This window comes from Mugil cephalus, chromosome 8, assembly GCF_022458985.1.
Source record: "Mugil cephalus isolate CIBA_MC_2020 chromosome 8, CIBA_Mcephalus_1.1, whole genome shotgun sequence".
Classification (NCBI taxonomy): domain Eukaryota; kingdom Metazoa; phylum Chordata; class Actinopteri; order Mugiliformes; family Mugilidae; genus Mugil; species Mugil cephalus.
Window position 1 is genome coordinate 7,937,247 of NC_061777.1, and position 19,259 is coordinate 7,956,505.

At 40.7% G+C, this 19,259-nt stretch overlaps 1 protein-coding gene across 4 annotated transcripts in view; it reads right to left on the minus strand.

Moving 5' to 3' along the window:
• kcnip3b (Kv channel interacting protein 3b, calsenilin) overlaps positions 1 to 19,259 on the minus strand; it is a 42,818-nt gene that overhangs the window by 9,490 nt on the left and 14,069 nt on the right. The window contains exons 2-3 of one of the 4 annotated variants that reach the window (XM_047592584.1): positions 18,405 to 18,579; positions 15,879 to 15,881 (exon numbers count right to left, since the gene is read on the minus strand). In XM_047592584.1, the coding sequence (XP_047448540.1) occupies positions 15,879 to 15,881; positions 18,405 to 18,579 (178 nt within the window). Of the gene's footprint in view, positions 1 to 4,327; positions 5,635 to 9,277; positions 9,608 to 15,878; positions 15,882 to 18,404; positions 18,580 to 19,259 lie in introns of those variants that run through there. The other 3 variants (XM_047592585.1, XM_047592590.1, XM_047592589.1) reach the window with 3 other exon arrangements.

Sequence of the window (19,259 nt, forward strand, 5' to 3'; positions counted from 1 at the left end):
AATACTGCAGGAAAACAGGAAGGAGTGGGAGTGTTGGGAGCAGGAAAACAGGGGGGGGGGGCATAAGTTCCTATGCTGAGGTCAGAGAAAGATTAAGATGACTGTAAGACAACATCAGACCCCCACATGTAAATAAAGAGACATGACAGAGACGTCTCCTAGAGCCGGCGTCCCTACACCGTACAGCTGAGAGAACAGGGCGGAGATTAGAAGTTAATTTCGAAACCAGAACTTTAGCTCATAAAACACAAATACATTTTCATTTAGCTTAGACCCAAAGCTTAAACAAGGCTTATTTTTTGCTTTTTTCTTATTTTTCTGTTTTATCATTAACTGGAAAACACGAAAAAAGTCAATTATAATCAAGCACATTAGTGTTTTTATTGATATTATAACAGGAAGTCAAAAACTGACTTAGATAATCATGCTATTAGGCTAACGGTGTGTGTGCTTTGTCTTGTGTTGCTGAATGAAAATGAACAGTAGGACGTGAGCTGTTTTGCAAGTTTAGAAAGTTCATAAATAATCTATAAAAACAAAAGAACAACAAAAGTACTCCACTCCTCCTCATCTCTGTTAGATGTTACCACTTCCTGCACTGCACTTGGAGAAACAAATACCAGATATTGGTATCAGACAGCCTCAAAATAGGCCTCATAATTCCCTAAAGGCCGGGCCGTCCAGCCTCGGTGTCGTCCTAAAATAGGGCCCGGCCTGAGCCGACTCTAAAACCGACACCAGAGACTCTGAAACAATAATCAAAGGCTGGCAGCTTTGTTTTTAGGTCACATCACTTAACTGGACGAGCAACACACATGTAGATAAACTAACACAGGGAGTGCTGATGAGTGCGTTTTTCTGCAGGGAAAACTCTTTGAGATGAGCCTGAGTGCTGATGATATAAATAATTCAACAAATACACTTCCACACCTTCTTGGTCTGCTGATTGATAAAGGACCTCTAATGCACCGCTGATGCTAAATGTGGAATATCTGGCTAAACACCAACAATATCAATCCTGATGCGTCTTAGGACAGAAAAACAGTCAAACAGTTATTTGTCTGAATCTAGTCCTCACCCTTATTGAGAATATATATATATACATAAGTTAAGTTTTACTTATTGGATGTCGGTTATGTCACTATGAAATCTCTGCACTGTTTTTGATTTTTTATAGTAAACTTTTTTTATAGTAAACTTTCTCTCTTCAGCTGAATGTGAAAACAGCCTTCTAGTGTTTGAACAGAGAAGCTAAAGTAAGCACGAAAAAACAAAGTGGGAGAATATGCACTTTTTTGTTATTCTGAATTTTTGTTTGTTTGGGGCAATCTCAATTGAAATGCAGGTGTTGCTTTACGTCTCCATGAGGCTAGTCCCCCAGTTTCACCAGTTTAAAAAATAACATGAAACAGTGTTAAGCCATTATTTTAGAAAAGTCATAAAAAAAACACTTACACTGATCAGCCACAACATTAAAACCACTGACAGGAGAGGAGAATAAAACTGATCATTTGTGACAACTCAGTGTTCTGCTGGGAAACTTTTACACCTGGCGTTCATTCATGTGGATGTTACTTAGACATGTACCTCGCACCTAGACCAGAGCAGACACCCCCACCCCATAGCAATGACCCTCCTCGATGGAAGCAGCCATCCCCAGCAGGATGCAGCCTGACACAGACACAAACACTGTGTTGACCTGGCCTCCAAATTCCCTAGATCCCAAACTAATCAACCGTCTGTGTCCTAAAGGTCCCCAGCAACAACATCCTATCACCAAACACAGAAGACAACATAACTTAGAGTTAGAAAAGCAGAGTAGGCAGTGAAACATGTGAATATACCGCAACAGTAGTCAGAGCTGAAATTGTTGATGAAGATCTTGCAGTTTTCATTGTGACCCAACCCCCACAAAAGCAGTTTGAGACATATTTTTTTCTGTCCAGGTTTTCAGACCGAATGTTTCATGGATAAATAAAGACGACGTCTGGCAGCAGAGTCGATCCTCAGTCACAGGCCTAATCGTGAAATGTGAACTGTTGAACTGTTACAGCCCCGAAGAAAAATGACCAGAAATAGCAACAAGGACACTGACGACGTTAAAAATACACGAAACGACGTATTGAACAATAACCTCAAAATCCATACGTCAGTGCATTTGCACCGAAAGAGAAGGAGCAATCGTAAGTTTTACAGAGGCATCTTTACCGGACAATAAAGAGCATAAAAGAAAACCACAGGAGTGAATCAGAGCCACAGTGAGAGTCTCGATAAATCAATATTTATAGCAGGGCAGCTATTTGGAAGCTATTTCTATCAAGGCCAGCCAACAAAGAGCAGCCAACGTCTGCACCTGTGGATTCTGGAAAATATAATGGTCTAACGACGTTCAGCATATGTTACATATTTTCTTTCCAACATGGGTGGACAGACGTTCTACCGTCTGGGCGAAGGTGTAAAATATCAGCTGGAAAACAGACAAACATGATGAAGGTAAAGACGATGGAGCAGGTAAGATGAGGTGGAAGGTTAGTTGCATGGGGGGGGGGGGTAATGAAATGACGAAGACATATGAAGAGGTTTTTGGTGGCTACTGAGGGATGGCCAGTGTCCTTCAGGGTCCTGGAGGAGTACTCAAGGCTCCATATTTAGGCGGTCTCAGAGAAACCTGTTCAATACTGCATGTATAATTAATGCGAAGTAATGCTAAACCGGGGGTGTAGGACTCGCCACAGTGGGAGGAGGAGGAAGAGGTGTGTGTGAAGAGGGGGGGGGGGGGGGGGGGGGGGGGGGGTGATAAATTATGAAAAGGACATTACTGGTGTTTTTGTTGAATTTATTGCTTATGATGCCAAGCCGCATGAGAAGCCCTAATGTGCCGACTGGAGCCTTCCGTCCGTAATTGTGTTGGCACGCTGACGGCAGGGCACTCTGAGTCGCTGGCCTTCGGCCTAAAACTCTAATCAAAGGGGCTTGCATCAGTGGGAAAGCAGCGTCTGATGTGTCTTTTACTGTCACAAATGTGCAGTGAACCGTCCAGGGTATAACCTCCTTAAGAGGGCACAGTAAGACCAGTGATAAAGCTTTTGGCACTGATGATGGCGTTAAACAGATTTGCAGATTGTTCCAAACTGATGTTTTTACAGGTAGCTCTTTACTTTTATATGTTACTGTGATGCATAATCTTGGCCTGTTTAATGAATTATATGGGACACAAAGGTCAATTAATTTTGGACAAATTCAATTTAAAATGTACAGGTTAGTGTTACTGACCCAGAAACGTGTGAATTTACAGACGTATGAGGAGGCAAAGTTCAAAGTTCTGTAGTAAAAACAATTCAAGTGTGGGAGAGGATGCAGAACAATGGTAAACAGTGTGGGGTCAGTTAGCAAACATCTACAATATACATAAACACATAGATATTTTTACTGTCCTGTCTTATTTTTTGCACAAATTTAAAATGCACTGCATTTAATTCATTTATGGGACTGTGGTAGTTTTTCCCTTGTTGATTTTCCTCCGTTTATCCTGTGTCAACTTTGAATTTCCTCTACGGACGATCAGTAAAGACACGACTTGTCTCGTCTTATGGAAACACTTTACCCAAGTATTAATATTATCATTATTATCCACCAGCCAAAAATGTAAAGAAGGGACTTGTTAGTTTTATTTTTTCTTCCTGTGATGCTGGAATTTCTTCTCCCCTGTTAGGAAACGAGAAATCAAAAGTATTGGATGCCTGGCTGTGTTTACTAGGACGCTGATAAAGAGTTTATCCAAACACAAGTTGCCTTCACGAGAAAAATAAATTCCAAATTGTCACGTTTTCATCATGTTCTTTTGATTTGCTTATTTTGGACAATTTAAACAGTTTATTTTATTTAACCCTCGTGGAGAAACACTCCATCTTTCATTTCATCACCAAATTAGGACACACGACAACTTTATGTTATGATTTTGTCGTAGAGTGTTTCTATAAAGACTGCAACACAGTAAACCAAACTTGTCGGTTAATAATTATTTTTTTAGGATTTATCTGCGGTGCTCAAACATTTATCCAGATATTTATTATAATGTCAGCAGATTTTTAGAGTTTATGTCCTTGTGTCAACAATATATTATTCACCCTGTGGAGGCTGGAGTCAAGATATACAAAAACAATATAAATAATATACGACTTCATTGTTGCCAAATGCTGCACATTAAACTTGAAAACATCATAGTATTTGTCATCAGCTGTTTATTAATGTTTGCATTGTGCTTAAAGGTGGATTGAAGTAGCACTGATCCAAGATACTAGTAGAGGGGCCCCAGATAGGCCCTTACCTTCAAACGACGACATCGGCTCCAGGATGCCAAACTGCTTGAGAACCGCCATGAAAAGGATGATGACCACGCCGATGGCGAACAGCTCCATGCCCTGGATCCCCATGGCTTCAGGACAGGTGGAGCCCACTACGAGCCAAGCCTGCACACAACGGCCAGGTCCCCAGGGCTGAACTGAGAGGAGGAAGCCTCAGGGCTTGGCCGAGTCACTCCCGGGCGTACGAGTCAACAATGAGAGTTGTTTTCAACAGATGTTGGCCCAGAGGCAGGAATCAGTGTTGGTCGGAGGGTGAGTGCATGAGTTTGTCTCCAGGCCCAGGATGCAGCATGCGATCCAGGCCAGCGAGCTGGACGAAGGCTGCTCTAATGTCAACACTGATGGTGAAGTGGAAAATATGTGGAAGCTGACATATATGGAAACCCTTCGTCTCCAGACCCATAAGGGAAAACAGGGACCGTGTCATGAGACATTAATCACAGTGCATTAGAGAAACGTTTAGAGTCACTTTCCAGACTTTCCTCCAGCACGTGCTCTCGGGAGCACAGACTGGCAAAGGAACAAGTTTCTGCTGCGAACTGCTTCTTACGGTCCTCTCGTCATAGTTTACGCTAATAAATCACATATTGGCTTTGGATAAAAAATGTCGTTCAGGAAAAGGAGAGACTGTGGTACGGCCTCGGTGTCCATTTTCATGATTTTGCTCCCATTAGCTGGGAGAAAGTCTGAGTGAACATGGCTGACTTATCGAACAGAACATCCAAGAACAGAACATGAAATACCCAAGTGTTCTCATCTTCCATGCCATAAAACGGCAAAACCAAATTAGCAGTGATAAATAAATTACCCCATTATGTTCTTGAACCGTATGAGCGATTTCTAAAACCTCAGCTCTGCAACAAAAACACTCTGTAGATACTTCACCTGCAGGCTGAGCACAATATGACTTTCTAGTCTAGGCGACATCTCAGTCTTGCAAAACAAAAAAAAAACAAAAACTGAATTTTGGGCTAAATGAAACTACAACAATGCTTTCCAAGTAATCAAACTAGCTTTGTTTTAAAGCATCCAATCAGCCACTTTTTGTCGCAAATTTCTCTCACAGTAATCAGTAATCCTGACGCCCACCGGACAGCTTCCAGATTTAACTTGATAGTTGATAGTTGGGTTGAGTCTTGCCGTTGCCGTCCCGTCTTCGGTGTCTGTAAAAATCCAGGTCCAGATATGGAAGCGTGTGGCCCTGGAGAGAAGGCACTTAGAGCAGCAGCAGCAGCAGCAGCAGCAGCGTTCAGGGGGAGATCCCGAGAAACTGAGAGGAGCAGTGGGGAATGAAACCTCCTCCCCCAGCAACTACCTCCTCCTTCCTCCTTCCTCCTCCTCCTCCTCCGCATGTACTTTTCCACCACTCCCCTCGCTCTCTCCCGGCTGCTCCCTGAAATTATCTGTTGCAGCTTCTCGAGGCAACTTCTTCCTCGCTCGACTCTGAGGTTTTAACACTGAAGTGTCCTTTCCACCTTAAACCCTCCACCCTCCCTGTCCTGTGTGCTCCGCTTTACTCCTTCTTTTGCTCCATCTGGTTTGCTTTTGCACCCAGGAGCTTGCTGCCTCCTCCTCCTCCTCCTCCTCCTCCTCCTCCTCCACCTCACTCCATCTCCTCTGTCACTCCATAACTATGGTCAACCACAGACCTTCAACCCTTCCTCTTTGGACTCCTTCTATGCTCTTTAAATTATCCTTTCTGCCTTCGCCACATCCACCTCTTCAGTTCCTCTACTCTCACATCCAGGCAGCAGGTGTAGAAGAGATCCATAATAATAAACGATGAAACATATATTAAACATTATAATATGAAATAATGTAAATGGCTGCCTCTGAAAGAGACTCTTTTGAGACATTTTTTATCTTTTCGTGGTTGTTTTGAATATTTTTGTTTCAGCTAATTGCCTTTGTGTGACTCTCTGCACTACTTCCCCTGCTTTTGTTCTGTTTTTCCTTTTTTTTGAACCCATTTAGCATCTCTGTAATCATGCGGTCATGCTTTGCTTTCCTTTTGCAATCCTTTTTAGTCATTGCACATCTTTCTGTATTTGTTATGCTGTTGTTGTCCATCTCTGTAGTAGTTTTGGAGGTTTTTGCTGTTTTGGTTGTTTTCGTGGTTTTCCTGGGTCTATTGTATCTTTTCATAGTCATTTTGCGTGTTGTTGTGGTTGTTTTGTACCTCTTCTCCGTCATTTTGCATCTTAAATTCAGGCAGTCTTGTTGTTTTTTGTTTTTGCTTTGGCGTTTCATCTTCATGGTGGTTTTGCATCTTTTTGGGATCATTTGTTTGACTGTCCAAAAAGTCAAACTTACTCAGAGACTAGAATCCATCGAGGCACAAACTGGCACCACCCGTATCTACATCTTCTTTAACTAGTTTGCTGGTGAAAAGTGAAGTCAGGTATAGAGGGCTCACAGATATACTTGAGATTGAATCGACAGGGACAACCCACCTCCACATATTGTACTTGTTCTCAAAGTTTTAATCTGTTTCTCTGTGAGCCCTAACTTTTATATGTACTTTTCTATGTTGTCTTAGTCTGATAACAAGGGAAAATATTACGAAAATAAGTCTGAGCAGGAGTGTGCATGAACAGGGTTGAGTTCAGCTGGTCAAAAGAGAATAACTGATTAGTCTGCACATGCTAATGTATCGAGTGTGTGTTAATGCATCGACTCGGTTAGAGATGGAGCTTATAGATGAGAGTCCGGAGTGAGATAGATCAATATCTTTGTGGTGAGATGGTGCTGGTGGTAGTGGAGCCTCCTCTCCAGTCCCCACTCCCCATTTGTTTATTTATAAGAGGTAACTACAGAAAGACATAAACAAGTGCAAAAGAACATCCAACACCGCTCCCTTGATGGGCATCAACAAACGATCATCAAAATACATGTTACACTGTTGTGCGTGTACAAGAAAAGCAATGGCAGCCGACCTGTTACTATACAAAACTAGTTTAAACATATTTAACATGAACTCTTATATGTAAGTTATGACTGGCTGGTAGATTTTGCAGCCAGGACTTTAACAAGGACTTAGTTGTATTTTAATTTACATGCATACATTTAATGTACATTCATTTCATTTACATGCACATCTTTATATCATAAATCAAAAGAAACTATCTGCTGCTATTACTATTTTTACTATTTTGACTGTATTTTGGATGTTTACAATCCTACCTCACACAGGAAAAACTTGCTACTGTTATGTCTACATATACTACACTGTGAACTCTTTATTTTATTTCATTGCACTGCATTTTTAACTGTGCACTTTAGTTGTTGTTTACTACAGTGTTAGAAAATGGGATAGAAGAAACGTTTTTTCGATTTTTACATGTGCAGAAATTGACAATAAAACTGACTTTGACTTAAAATTATGAATGTGTTTTAAATTGGCAGGTGGTGGATATTAGTCGGTTGCTGCTGCAGTTAGCGTTGAAGTAAAAAAAAAAAAAAAGATAATGGAAGTTAATGGTGAAGACATTTAAATATATTATTTTATTTATTTATTTATTTGAATTGTCACAGTGATGATTTCTGGGCCAGTTGAACAAGAAAAGAAACCCAGCATGCATGTAGCGATCTGTGTGTTTGTTTGAGTTTATTTTGAGCATTTAAGTTTGTTCTGCAGTGTATTGATGAGGCTGAAAATGTGTGGTCTTTCCTCCGTCCAGGCCATTAGGAGGCTAACAGGTTTTTAAAAGGAAGGTTCGGATCCTCTTGCTGACACAACAGTCAGTAAATAGGGAGAGAGAGCGCCTCGTTTCCTCTTAGTCGGACACATCAGCTAATATCTTCACGGAGAGGAAGACGCACTGAAAACACGCCTAAGCTTCTTGACTTCTGGGGCATCTGACAAAGTCACAGTTTGACAAATTACATTTAATATATTCACACATGAGAGACTTGACCAGCACCTAATCATTCAAACTAATTAGCTGATCTAAACACTGTCTTGTCCTTGATACATAAGTAGCACAGTACTTAGTTTATAGCGGGTCGGTATTGGCAAGGACAATACAATACGTATCACAATACTTGAGTCATGATACGATACATAATCGCGATATCATAATATCGCGATTATGTTATATTGTGAAGCTTAAAATACAAGTTGTATACATGTACATCAGATGACAGTGACAATTAATTGGACTAATTCAGTCAAAGAAACCAACATTAATCCAGTCCGGACATGGCTTTTTCTTTAAAAATTGATATAAGACGTTCAAAAGAAAGAAAAAGTATCACGATATATTGTGATATCGATATATTTTCCCACCCCTATTAGTTTATATACTTTTGCTGCTTGATCAAAAAAATTATAAGAATAAATAAATATTTATGGCTGCAAAATAATCTAAATTTTAGTGGAAGTAAAAGATTAAAAAAGTAAAAGTAAAGTTTTCCTTGAGAATTATCAATGAGGTGTTTAAGGTTTAACGAGCAGCATGCAGATCTCAGATCTCATCAGATTTCAATTATAGAGGAAACTTTTCAACATAGTTCAACAAGTGTTTTCAATTATTGCAAAATTACATTGCAAAAACACTTTGCTACATACACACATATTTCATTTTGTTTTGTATTTTTATATTTTATACAATTCAATACTGTTTTTTTTCTAAACCTTCATGCCCCTGTGTTTCCCGTTCTTGTCGAGCTGCTGGAAATGTGAATTTTTTTTTTTCGAATCTAAAATTAACATTAGACACATAAAGTGGATAAATTATGTAAAAATATTAAGTTTTATGAATATGTTGTGAAGCAGTGAAATGCATTGATAATCAACTAAAAAACAAGATAGTTATGGATCACAGCGACCCATGAGTGTTTCAATTAGAGACAGAAAGAGTAGAGGAATTAATAAATGGAGAGATGAATGCGTGGAAAACGTGAGTGCCTACCTGAGCGATGGTACCTGGCTGCACTGTGGCCACAGTGCGAGAGGCAGCTGGGCCGAGAGAGGCGCCTCCTGGCCTCCACAGAAAGAGCGGCCATTACTGCTCCCATAATACGGCTGAACCACCACAACAACAAAGCCGACTGAGATACTTTGGATACTGAAGGAGAGCTAAGGAGGTCTAACGAGACAAGAGCCAAACTTTAAAGGCTTAAATGTGAACACTCAGTCATGGAGATCAATGCTAACAGAATGCTGTAAATGGCCCCGAGCCTCTGAGTTTGACTCCGGGTACTAAAAATCTCAGCCTGAAAAGAAGTCAAATGAGCAGAGCCTGAAAGTTTGGATCTACCGACAAAGGCTGCTGCCTGGCACTGTGGAAAAAGACGACAGGTGAGAGAGCTTTGTGAGCGTCGGTGTGAGGCCTCATTTGAAAATCTGTTTGAGTTTGTGACACCATGTCACAGCGAGAGAGATAAGAAAGAGGAAGGGATCAAACGGCACCGCTGAGCCTCTGACCTTTCACATCAGACACATCGCACACCTCCACGTTTCTTTCTTTCTTTCTGCGTCTCACTCCCTTCCTCTCTTCTGATCGTTTCGGCTCATTGAAACGTGACTGAGTCCAAACACGCAACTCGTGTTCCTGGAAACCTGAGCATCTCTCTATTATCTCAAATGGATGAACTACGGCATATTACTGTTTATGTAATTGCTGAGGAAACACAAACTGAGGAAACTCAGCTGTGGGGGGACACCCTGGACAGGTTGGCAAAGAGACAGACAGCCATTCACACTCACATCTACGGACAATTTAGAATCACCAACATGGAAAAAGCCACACAATCTGAGGCATCAGTGCTAACCACACTGTGCTGTGCTCTTATTAGATATAAAGTAACATCTACATTGTATACTTCCCTCTGTGTTGTGTGGGAAGGCTTCAAACTACAACTTGTACTTCCTCGTTTTTTTTACGGATCCCCCACAACTAAGAAAGATCAAACTTATCCAGTAGAAGGAAATGTGACTTTGACTGGTACCGTAGTCACTACTCAGAAAGGACACATACTTTGATCCTCATACGGATTTGTTCACAGGGACCTGTTCAGGACCAAATATGGATTTGATTGTGTTTTGTTAGAAAACAACAGAATACACAGCTGGTGATGCTACAAAAAGCTGCATCAAACAACCAACAGCAGAGGAAAATGTCACGTAGTACAAAGTATGACAAAAGCAGCGACAACAAAACACCTCCAGACTACAATAAAGGCTGCAGTGCTTTCAGATGGTATTAGACTGAAAGGGCAAAGGGAATTTTTGAAATCTGCTTCATTTCCATCTAGAAAATATGACACATGTCACAGTCAATGTGCATCAAGTTCAGGTTATTTGTATGGATTCACACAGTTCACATGAAACGTTTCAGAGCATCACAGCATCATAAACAAAGAGGACTTATGTTGTTTTCTTAGTTAACTGAGTTCATTACTAAGGTTGGGTAAAAACACTGAGGCATTAAAAAATAAATAAATCGCTTTCTGTTGTCTGCTCAGGAAATGTAAAGCTACAGACAGGAGCTTAGCTTAAAAAACAAAACAGATGGTAACAATGATCAAGGAACATGGAGGAGAGGAAGATGCATGAACTTCAGCAACATTTTAAGCCCTGTGACCATGAAAGGATCTGATAAAAGTCTCACCACTTCAGTTAGCTTGGCTCTAAATGTTATATATTCAGCTCACATGTTAGCAAATAGCTGGAGTTGATGTTAAATGGAAAAATGATTTATCCTAATTTCCCAGATTTGCAATTATCTCAATCCCTATTAAGAAGCACTTACTGGACCCTGGAGGTGTGCATTTCCCCATTAAATCAGCAAAAGAACAAATGACAGAACATTTTCATACATAATTAATTACCCAAAAAAGAAAATCAATAAAATATCGATGATTGCCATATTCCTCAAAGCCAAACAACTATTTCGTGTTTATTTTCTTTTTTACCGTCAGAGGTCAGTGCCCATTAATTTTACATCTTTAAGATTAAGATAATAATGTCTAACACTTTCTATTTTACTCATGAAAAAGCTGCATTAATTGATTTTTACTCTAAACAGGAGGAGCTGCAACAAGAAGACATCTATGTTTCAGTTATTGAAATCAGCCCGAGTGCTAAACATCATATGGGTCATGTGATGTCTTTGATTTTTACTTACGACTCTTTTCACGATGAGGTAAATACTAGTGCCTAGTTATTTACAAATGTATTTTATTGTAATTTTATTATTATTTTGGTCAGACAACACATCTGTAGACGCCTCCTTAAATCTTGGACTTTTTCAAGACTGTCCACCAGAGGGCGTGAGACACCATCCTACACACAGCCGAGCATAAGAGCTGCTCGTGTCCATTCACTAACACAATCAGAGAGGACAGAGAAGGAAGTGAAACATGAGAGAATGGATCAAATTTTTCTGGCTATTCAAAGCTCGTGTAAAAGCTTACTCAGCTGCAAACCAATAGGTACACGCTCTGAGGTTTGTCACCGGGTTTCTCTCGGTGATTGATTGGGAACAACCAATACACGGAGAAACAAGCCACAGAGAAATTCAAGTCTGCATCCGATTCTCTGGACGTTCACACCATGAAAATATGCACACAAGTGGAAAACTGCATGGTGTTTTTTTTTTTTTTTTAATCTGAATGTGTACACAAAAGACAAACAGTACAGTGGTTTGAAACGCTGCTGCTTCTCCGGTCAGAGGTGAGCTAATTATGCATCCTGCTGCTTCTCTAACAGCCAGCTCCAGGGACTAAAGGTGAAAAGTTTTCTATAAATTGCATCAAGTGTTGACAAAAACTCTGTTTACAACACCCCAGACAATTTAACCAACGGCGCAGCCTCTTCAGCTTCGTACAAGTGCTGCGGAAATATAACAATGGCCACAAGAGAAAAGTTATTTGAGGCTTTTTTTCCACATCTGCTATCTCTGCCTCGCCCCTTCTTCTGCTTGATGCTTTCCAATTAAAAGTAAACCCAGTCTCACTTCCACATGAGATAATCTCTTTTCATAAAACCACCTCGGCAGGGGCAGGTTCAAAGCCGGCCTAAGCTGTGTAATTAAAATAGGTACTTCTTCATCAGAGCAGATTTTTCCTCCCCTGCCCCGGTTGTATTTTTACTCCTCTCATTTCCCTTTATCCATCACTTAAGTATCTTTATCGCCTTCCCTTCTTACTGAAGCAGAATTAGGTTTAGTTAATGGATTGGACACCTGAAGCTACCTGGAGCAGGACTCAATTATGGAGATTCAAACTGGGGAACTGGCAAGACAACACACAATGCGACGAGGCTAAAACCAGCAGGAGGGCTGAAGGAAAGTGGTTCTCATACGCAGAGAGCGTTCATCATCGAGCCCCCGAGGACGTGTTAACGCTGCACCCTGAGGCGTGTCCTTACACTTGTGTGCAAATTTAACACAAACATTTCAGAAAGGGTTTAAGTGACGGGAGGCATGATGGGAAGAGACGAGAAACGCTGATTCAGCTGGTGGTGACTCAATGAAGTGTTTGTTGGTTGAAAGGACACAGGAAGAGGACAGAGGATAGACTTTCATCTAATCAATGATGGACTGAAGGACAGGCAGGCTAACTCAAGAAGGACAGAATTGTAATAATAATAGAAATTTGGTAAAATGTGTCACATATCATCAGCACCAATAACGAGGACGTAAAAAGTTAAATAAAGTCTTAATAAGAATATGGCGAGATATAACGAGATAAAATTAGAACCTATTTGAGACCTAAAGGTTTAAAATGTCAGAATTAATTATTTCGCTAAAGTCACTTAATATACAGATGGAAGAGTTATGAAGATCTTAGTGAAGTAACATGCTACTTTACATGTAGTACAAGTACAAGACCTGTAGTCAAAGTGCACAGGACACAAGACTAAAAATGTACAAAGACGCAATATATGTAATTAATAAGTATTAAAAGTAAAAGAATTTGGCTCCTATGACTTATAAGTAATCTAATATTATATGTTTAGTTAATTTTAAATATTTAAATATTAAGTCATATACAAGTCAGAATCTTTATAATCAGTTTAGGTCAGTGGTTTCTTAACCTGTGGGTCAGGAATCTCCCAAAGTTTCAGAAGATAAACGTGAACGTGTGCGGCATTAATAATTAAAGAGCAAAGAAGAAGACGCAACTTCTACAGAGGCTTCTGCTGACGAATATAAAAAAGAAAATACATTTGATTCTGAACAACTGTGACATGATCTAAACAACCTGAGATAGTAAATGGGAACTTTCTCTGTTTTGGCCTTAAAAAGAAAGTATCTATTTCTAAAATAAACTCTTGTTGTCAGATAAATGTAATTGTGTAAAATGTTCACTACCTCGCTCTCAAATGTAGAGAAGCAAAAGTATAAGAGAAAAACTAAAACTGAACTAAATGTACAAACTGTCTACAACAGATTCGTATTTTACGAATAAACTCTTTGGCACAGATAATAAAAAGACATGTACTGATTTTGGAGATCAATAAATGAACCAAAACATTTTCTGCAGATACGAAAGAAATAAAGTTTCCATTCGTGACAGACATATGACCTGTTGTTTAAAGAAGTTGCAGTGAAATAATAAACGTGATAATACCTGGAACCAGTGTCCCTGTGATGAAGCCAAAGAAGCACCGCAGCAGTTTGGAGATTTCCTTTTCACACTGAGCCTTACATGCATTCATCTTTAAAACTTTGGCCACTTGGACCAAAAACTAGAAGCAGCAAAGGGTCTGAGGTCTTGCAAGATAAAATCAGTCGAAAAAACTTTCACAAAAAAAAAAAAAGAAAGATGATGGAGAGAAAAAGTAGAAAGTTCTCTCGGTCTGATGCTGCCTGTCCGTCTTTAGATAACACCCCAGTTTGCTTACAGGTGACGTTCACTCCCTCCTCCACGTCCTATCTCCTCTCCTTCTCTCTCCTCTACCCTTGCTGCCTCAGAGGAGGTGAACTGAATCGCATGATGCTGTGTCTGTCCTGACGCCCAGGCCCGCTGGCGTTTCACATGACCGACCCTGACAAACCACAAGACACCAAACTGACACCCATCAACGCTCCTCCTGTTTCAGCCGGCATCAGGCCGCTGCGCTGGTCGCCGGGACGCGCTCGCCCTCTGAAGTTCACCTCACTTTCTCCGACAGGCAGAAGTCACACGGGCACGAGCTGCTGTAGTTCAGATAAGAAACCAAATCTCACTACTTTGCTCCCTCCCTCTTCTTCGCCTCTACTCTGCATCTAATCCGACTCATGTTTCACTTTTCATATTACAGCCGCTGATGTCTTTCCTGTTCGTCTCTCGACCACCACGTTTAATGAATGTGTTAAATAAATATATAAATAAAACTGAAGCAGATGGTGTATGGGTCAAAGATTCATCAGCCACAACATTAAAACCACCTGCCTAACACTGTTTAGTTCTTTTGCTTCCCACAAAGGTGGAGAAATTAATGCAGGTCTGTCCTGTGGTGTCTGGCACCTGGACGCTGGTGGGGGGTCTTTGAGGCCTGTGGGTTGAAGGGAGGGGATCTATAGATCGGGCGAGATCGGGAGCCCAGTCAAGGCCGAATTGTCCTGCAGCCATCAGGGTCTTTGGGTGGGGGTGCCTGGAACAATAATTAGCTGGGTGGTACGTGTCTATATAACATCTACGTGAAGACAAAGACCAGATTTCTCAGCCGATCATTTCCTTGCAACAAGATTATTAATGTCATTCCCCTCATCTGTCATTGGTTTTAATGTTGTGGCTGATCGGTGTACAAAGGCTTCAGGGCTTTAGACAGATTGTCAATTCCACCAAACCATCAACCTAAGAAATTCAAGATGACCACCACCACCAGGAAAAGGTTTCATGATGGTCTGATTGTTAATTTTTTTGACACAGCACGTTTTAATTGTATTATGGCTTATATTTATTCATAATTAAGGGTGTGGACGCTTGGAGTGACCGGTGGGTTCCCACACAGGTTCCATTTATCTCTTCATACCTTCTCCATACTGCTAAGAATGGAGATCTGATGAAGTTTTCTTGGACTTAGAAAGATTTTAATGATCCACAAGAGAAATTGCTTGTTTACAGAAGCATAAACACATAAAAAAACACTCTTGGAAACAGAAAAAAGTAAAGTATTATCTAGTAAAATCAAACAGAAAATGGAGTAAACAAAATATGTACAGAATTATTATTATCATATGAACAGATTTAAAAAATGATGAGCAAAACAGTGTCCAACATGATCCGGTCTAACCTTTAACCTTTCCACCAGGTGTTTCCAATAAACGGCGTAAAATAGCACCAAAGAAATAAACGTTTAAAGAGATGAACTGAATAAGTATCATCATTAAACACATGAACTAAACTGACAGGTGGTCAGAGCGACGTCCATGTATGAGCTGCTTCTCCAGCACATCCATCTACACAAACCCATAGCTGTGGTACTTCATGTCTAGCAGTCTATCAAACAGGGCGCGCTGCTCGCCGCCTCAGCCTCTCCACACCTAAACTAATCCCCCTCCCCATCGCTGTCTCGTGCACCATCTCTGAGCGGCTATTTTTAGCTGCTGACTATTATGGAGGTGAGGGCATGCCCACAGCTAAGGCTGAATCTCTCCTCCAGCGGCACCGCTGAGATAAAATACATCCCATCACAGCTAGGATTTTCTCTCTGTTTTTTTTTTCTTTTCTTTTAAACACTCTGTGCTCACCCACGTAAAGAGCACTTTCACAGATTTTGCTGCAAGGTACAGAAAAAAAGGATTAAATGACCTTATTATTATAGATTATGGAAATCTGCATCAGGGAAGTTAAAACTGTATTTACAACTAAATAAGCTGCATAAACCATGTGCAATTTACAAGTAAAATTGAATTGTTGGTAAATTATCTCTGCAGCGTGACTGATGCTGCATCCAAAACATCCTGCCTCTACAACAGCCGAATCTGCTGCAAAAACAAAAAGCAAAGAACCACTTTCAGCCTGAACACATTTTATTCAGGCAGCTTCTGAAATCAAAGGGATTTACAGTCACAAATGTAACACTTCTGTCTTGCGTTTTGCCACATGGGGCCGCCAGAGTCTCTCTGTGAGGCAGCCACCAGAGCCGAGAGAGAAAGAGGAGACTCTAATCTGATTAAAAATGTGCATGCGATCAACGGGATTGTGTGATAGCGGGTCTGACACGCCTGAATCGAGCTCTCACATTCCAGTGACCCGCTAGAGTAGCATTACACGCTACATGAGGCTGAACTGACCTCACACAAGTCGCAAACAAACACTGCCTCATTTGGTTTAATTAAAACTCTGCCGAGGAGACAGAGCTGCCTTTACTTAAACATGTGAGGCTGCTTTTAGATCCACGACAAGGAGTCTGTTTCAACTTTGACAAATTCAAGGAGGTAAAAAGAGCATCGTGTAGAAAAAAAGAGGAAATAAGGAGGCAGAAAGGAAATAATGAGACAAGGAGGAAGGGAAGGGAATTAAAAGGAAATAAGGAGGTAGTGGATGAGGTAAGGATTCAAGAAAGGACAGAAGGAAAAGCATTTAGTGGAAGAAACAAATTGGAAGCAAGCAGGCGGTGATAGAGAGCAAGAGGCAGTATAGAAGAAGAAAATGGGTTAGTTAAGGAAAATGAGAGAGAAATCAGGAGGGAGACGGAAACAAACAGATGAGAAAGGAAATAGGGAAGGAAACGGGCGACAAACAGGCAGACGAGGAGTAAATGAAATTAAAGAGGAGACACGTATGAGATAAATTAATAAGAGAAGTGAATAAAATCAGAAAGCTGAGCTGAATGGGAAAGGAGAGACCTGGTTAAATGATGCAGGGATACAGAGCAGGAGACGCAGAGATGAAAAGGAGGTGAAGGAGGAGCATAAGGGAAGGAAAGATGAAAAAGAGGAGGCTGTTAAAAAAAAGGAGAAGGAAAGGATGAGGGAGTTTCTGAACGGAGAACGGTAAATTATTGATTGTTGTTAGAAACTAAAACCATAAAACTTTTATTTAGGCAACAATAGTGGATATTTCAAGCACGCATTTCCAGAAGAACCTGCTCATCTGTCTTGAAACTATCCACAAGAAGGTTCTGGGTCATAAGTAGCAAGATACGTGAATAAAAAACAAAAGAAAGTAAAGTTGATGATGACCCTGACCTCAGGGGACTGAAGTGCATGTTAACAGCAGCACGCAACGATGCAGAGACATTAGCAGACTGACTAAAGGCTTTCATTCATAAACATCTCTGAAGTCTGATTCCTGGAAGGCATAAGATTAACTGTGCAAGATCACAGCTGGACCACTGGGTGGAGCACTGAGACTCATGAACTAACAAGGACTGACACTCAGTCCAAGCAACATCCTTCTGACTCCACAAAGGCTGGAAAGACATTCAGGATGCTCTAACAACTCTTTTTACGTCTTATAAGGCCTGTTCATCACTGGAAATCCTCTCTCAGAAGCAAAGCTATGATGGAAGGCTTCTACTTTGGAGGAAAAAACACACAATGTGCAGTAGATATAGGTGGATCAAATACAGTAATTTGTTTATTCTGTAAGAATAAAGGATGCAACGGTTATTTCAAGCGTGACTTCACACACTTATTTCCTGGAGAAATTTCCAGTGCTGCTCATGTCCAACAGTTTGGTTTTCTTTGACTGTATTTTAGATCTGTAGTTAGTATTTTATTGGTAGATTATGCTGCAAATCCCTGTCTTTTAGCTGAGTTCTCCCTCAGATCTTGTAGCTTTGTTTATCCACCATGTGTTTGTGAAGATAAAAAGAGGCGCACACACCGAGAGATAAGGTGTATCCGAGTGTTTCAGGTCTGTGTAGAGAATATTGATGGTGAAACCGAGGATGCAGACACATTTGATAAATGAGCGTATGCAGTTAAATGATCTCTCGGCACTTGACCCTGAGGTCATTCACTCGGTGCGATGAGTCAGTCGACCCCGCGGGGACCTTCAAAAGGCCAGGAGGTGCATCCAGGCGACCGAGGCGATCAATTCAAACACTGTTAGTGAGACTTGTTGAGCATTCAGACGCGTTTCTCCCCTCTCTCTCACCTTTGTCCTGTGGCTGCGTGCTGGCGATGATCCATTTGACCAGGCAGCACTTCATCAGAGCTTTCCGAGAGAACCTCGGCTTCTGCCACTTCCCAGACTCCTTGGCTCTGCCGGGCGCTGGCTCGACGCCGTTGGCATCTCCCAGCAGGCTGCCATCCACCACCTTGCCATCCGCCTGGAGGAAGGGGAGGCAGAGGGAAGAGAAAGCGAGTTCAGGTCGATATGGAAATCAGGCAAACCAGGCTGACCATCTTTGAATTAAGCAGGAGATTATGTGTGTGCCTGGAAAATATGATTAGCCTCTGGTCCGGGAGTGTTTCAGAAACACTTTGTGTACAATGGCTGCTGAGTTTTTTTTTAAAGTCTTATAAGCTGCTGCAATAAGCCGCTGATAAGACAGTGAACAAGGATTAATACCATGAATAGTGATCTCTGTTCACTTTGTGTCTAGACATTTGATCTGTTTTGCTAATTTAAAACGATTAGAGAGCAGTTGATTATTAGTTTGCCTTATTAGGTGCAATCTAAAGAAAGATTTAAAGACCCTTCATGATGAATCCAATGGCAGCTTTATGATAGTGTTGTAAATGTCATGAGAACAAATAATGCCAAACAATTTTATTTGTGGGCAAAATTCACCACACTCAGTGTCACCTTACAAAATAAAACAGCAATGCATGAAACCACATTAGAATAAAATATACAATGCAATAAAAATAAAAGCAGATTTAAAAAGTATAGAGAAATTAGATTAAACTGATAAATGGAATAAACAATTTTAAAAAGATGAGTTTTGAGTGGATTTGAAGGTTGTCAGAAAGTCTACGTTTAGCAAACTCACCACAGAAGAGTAAC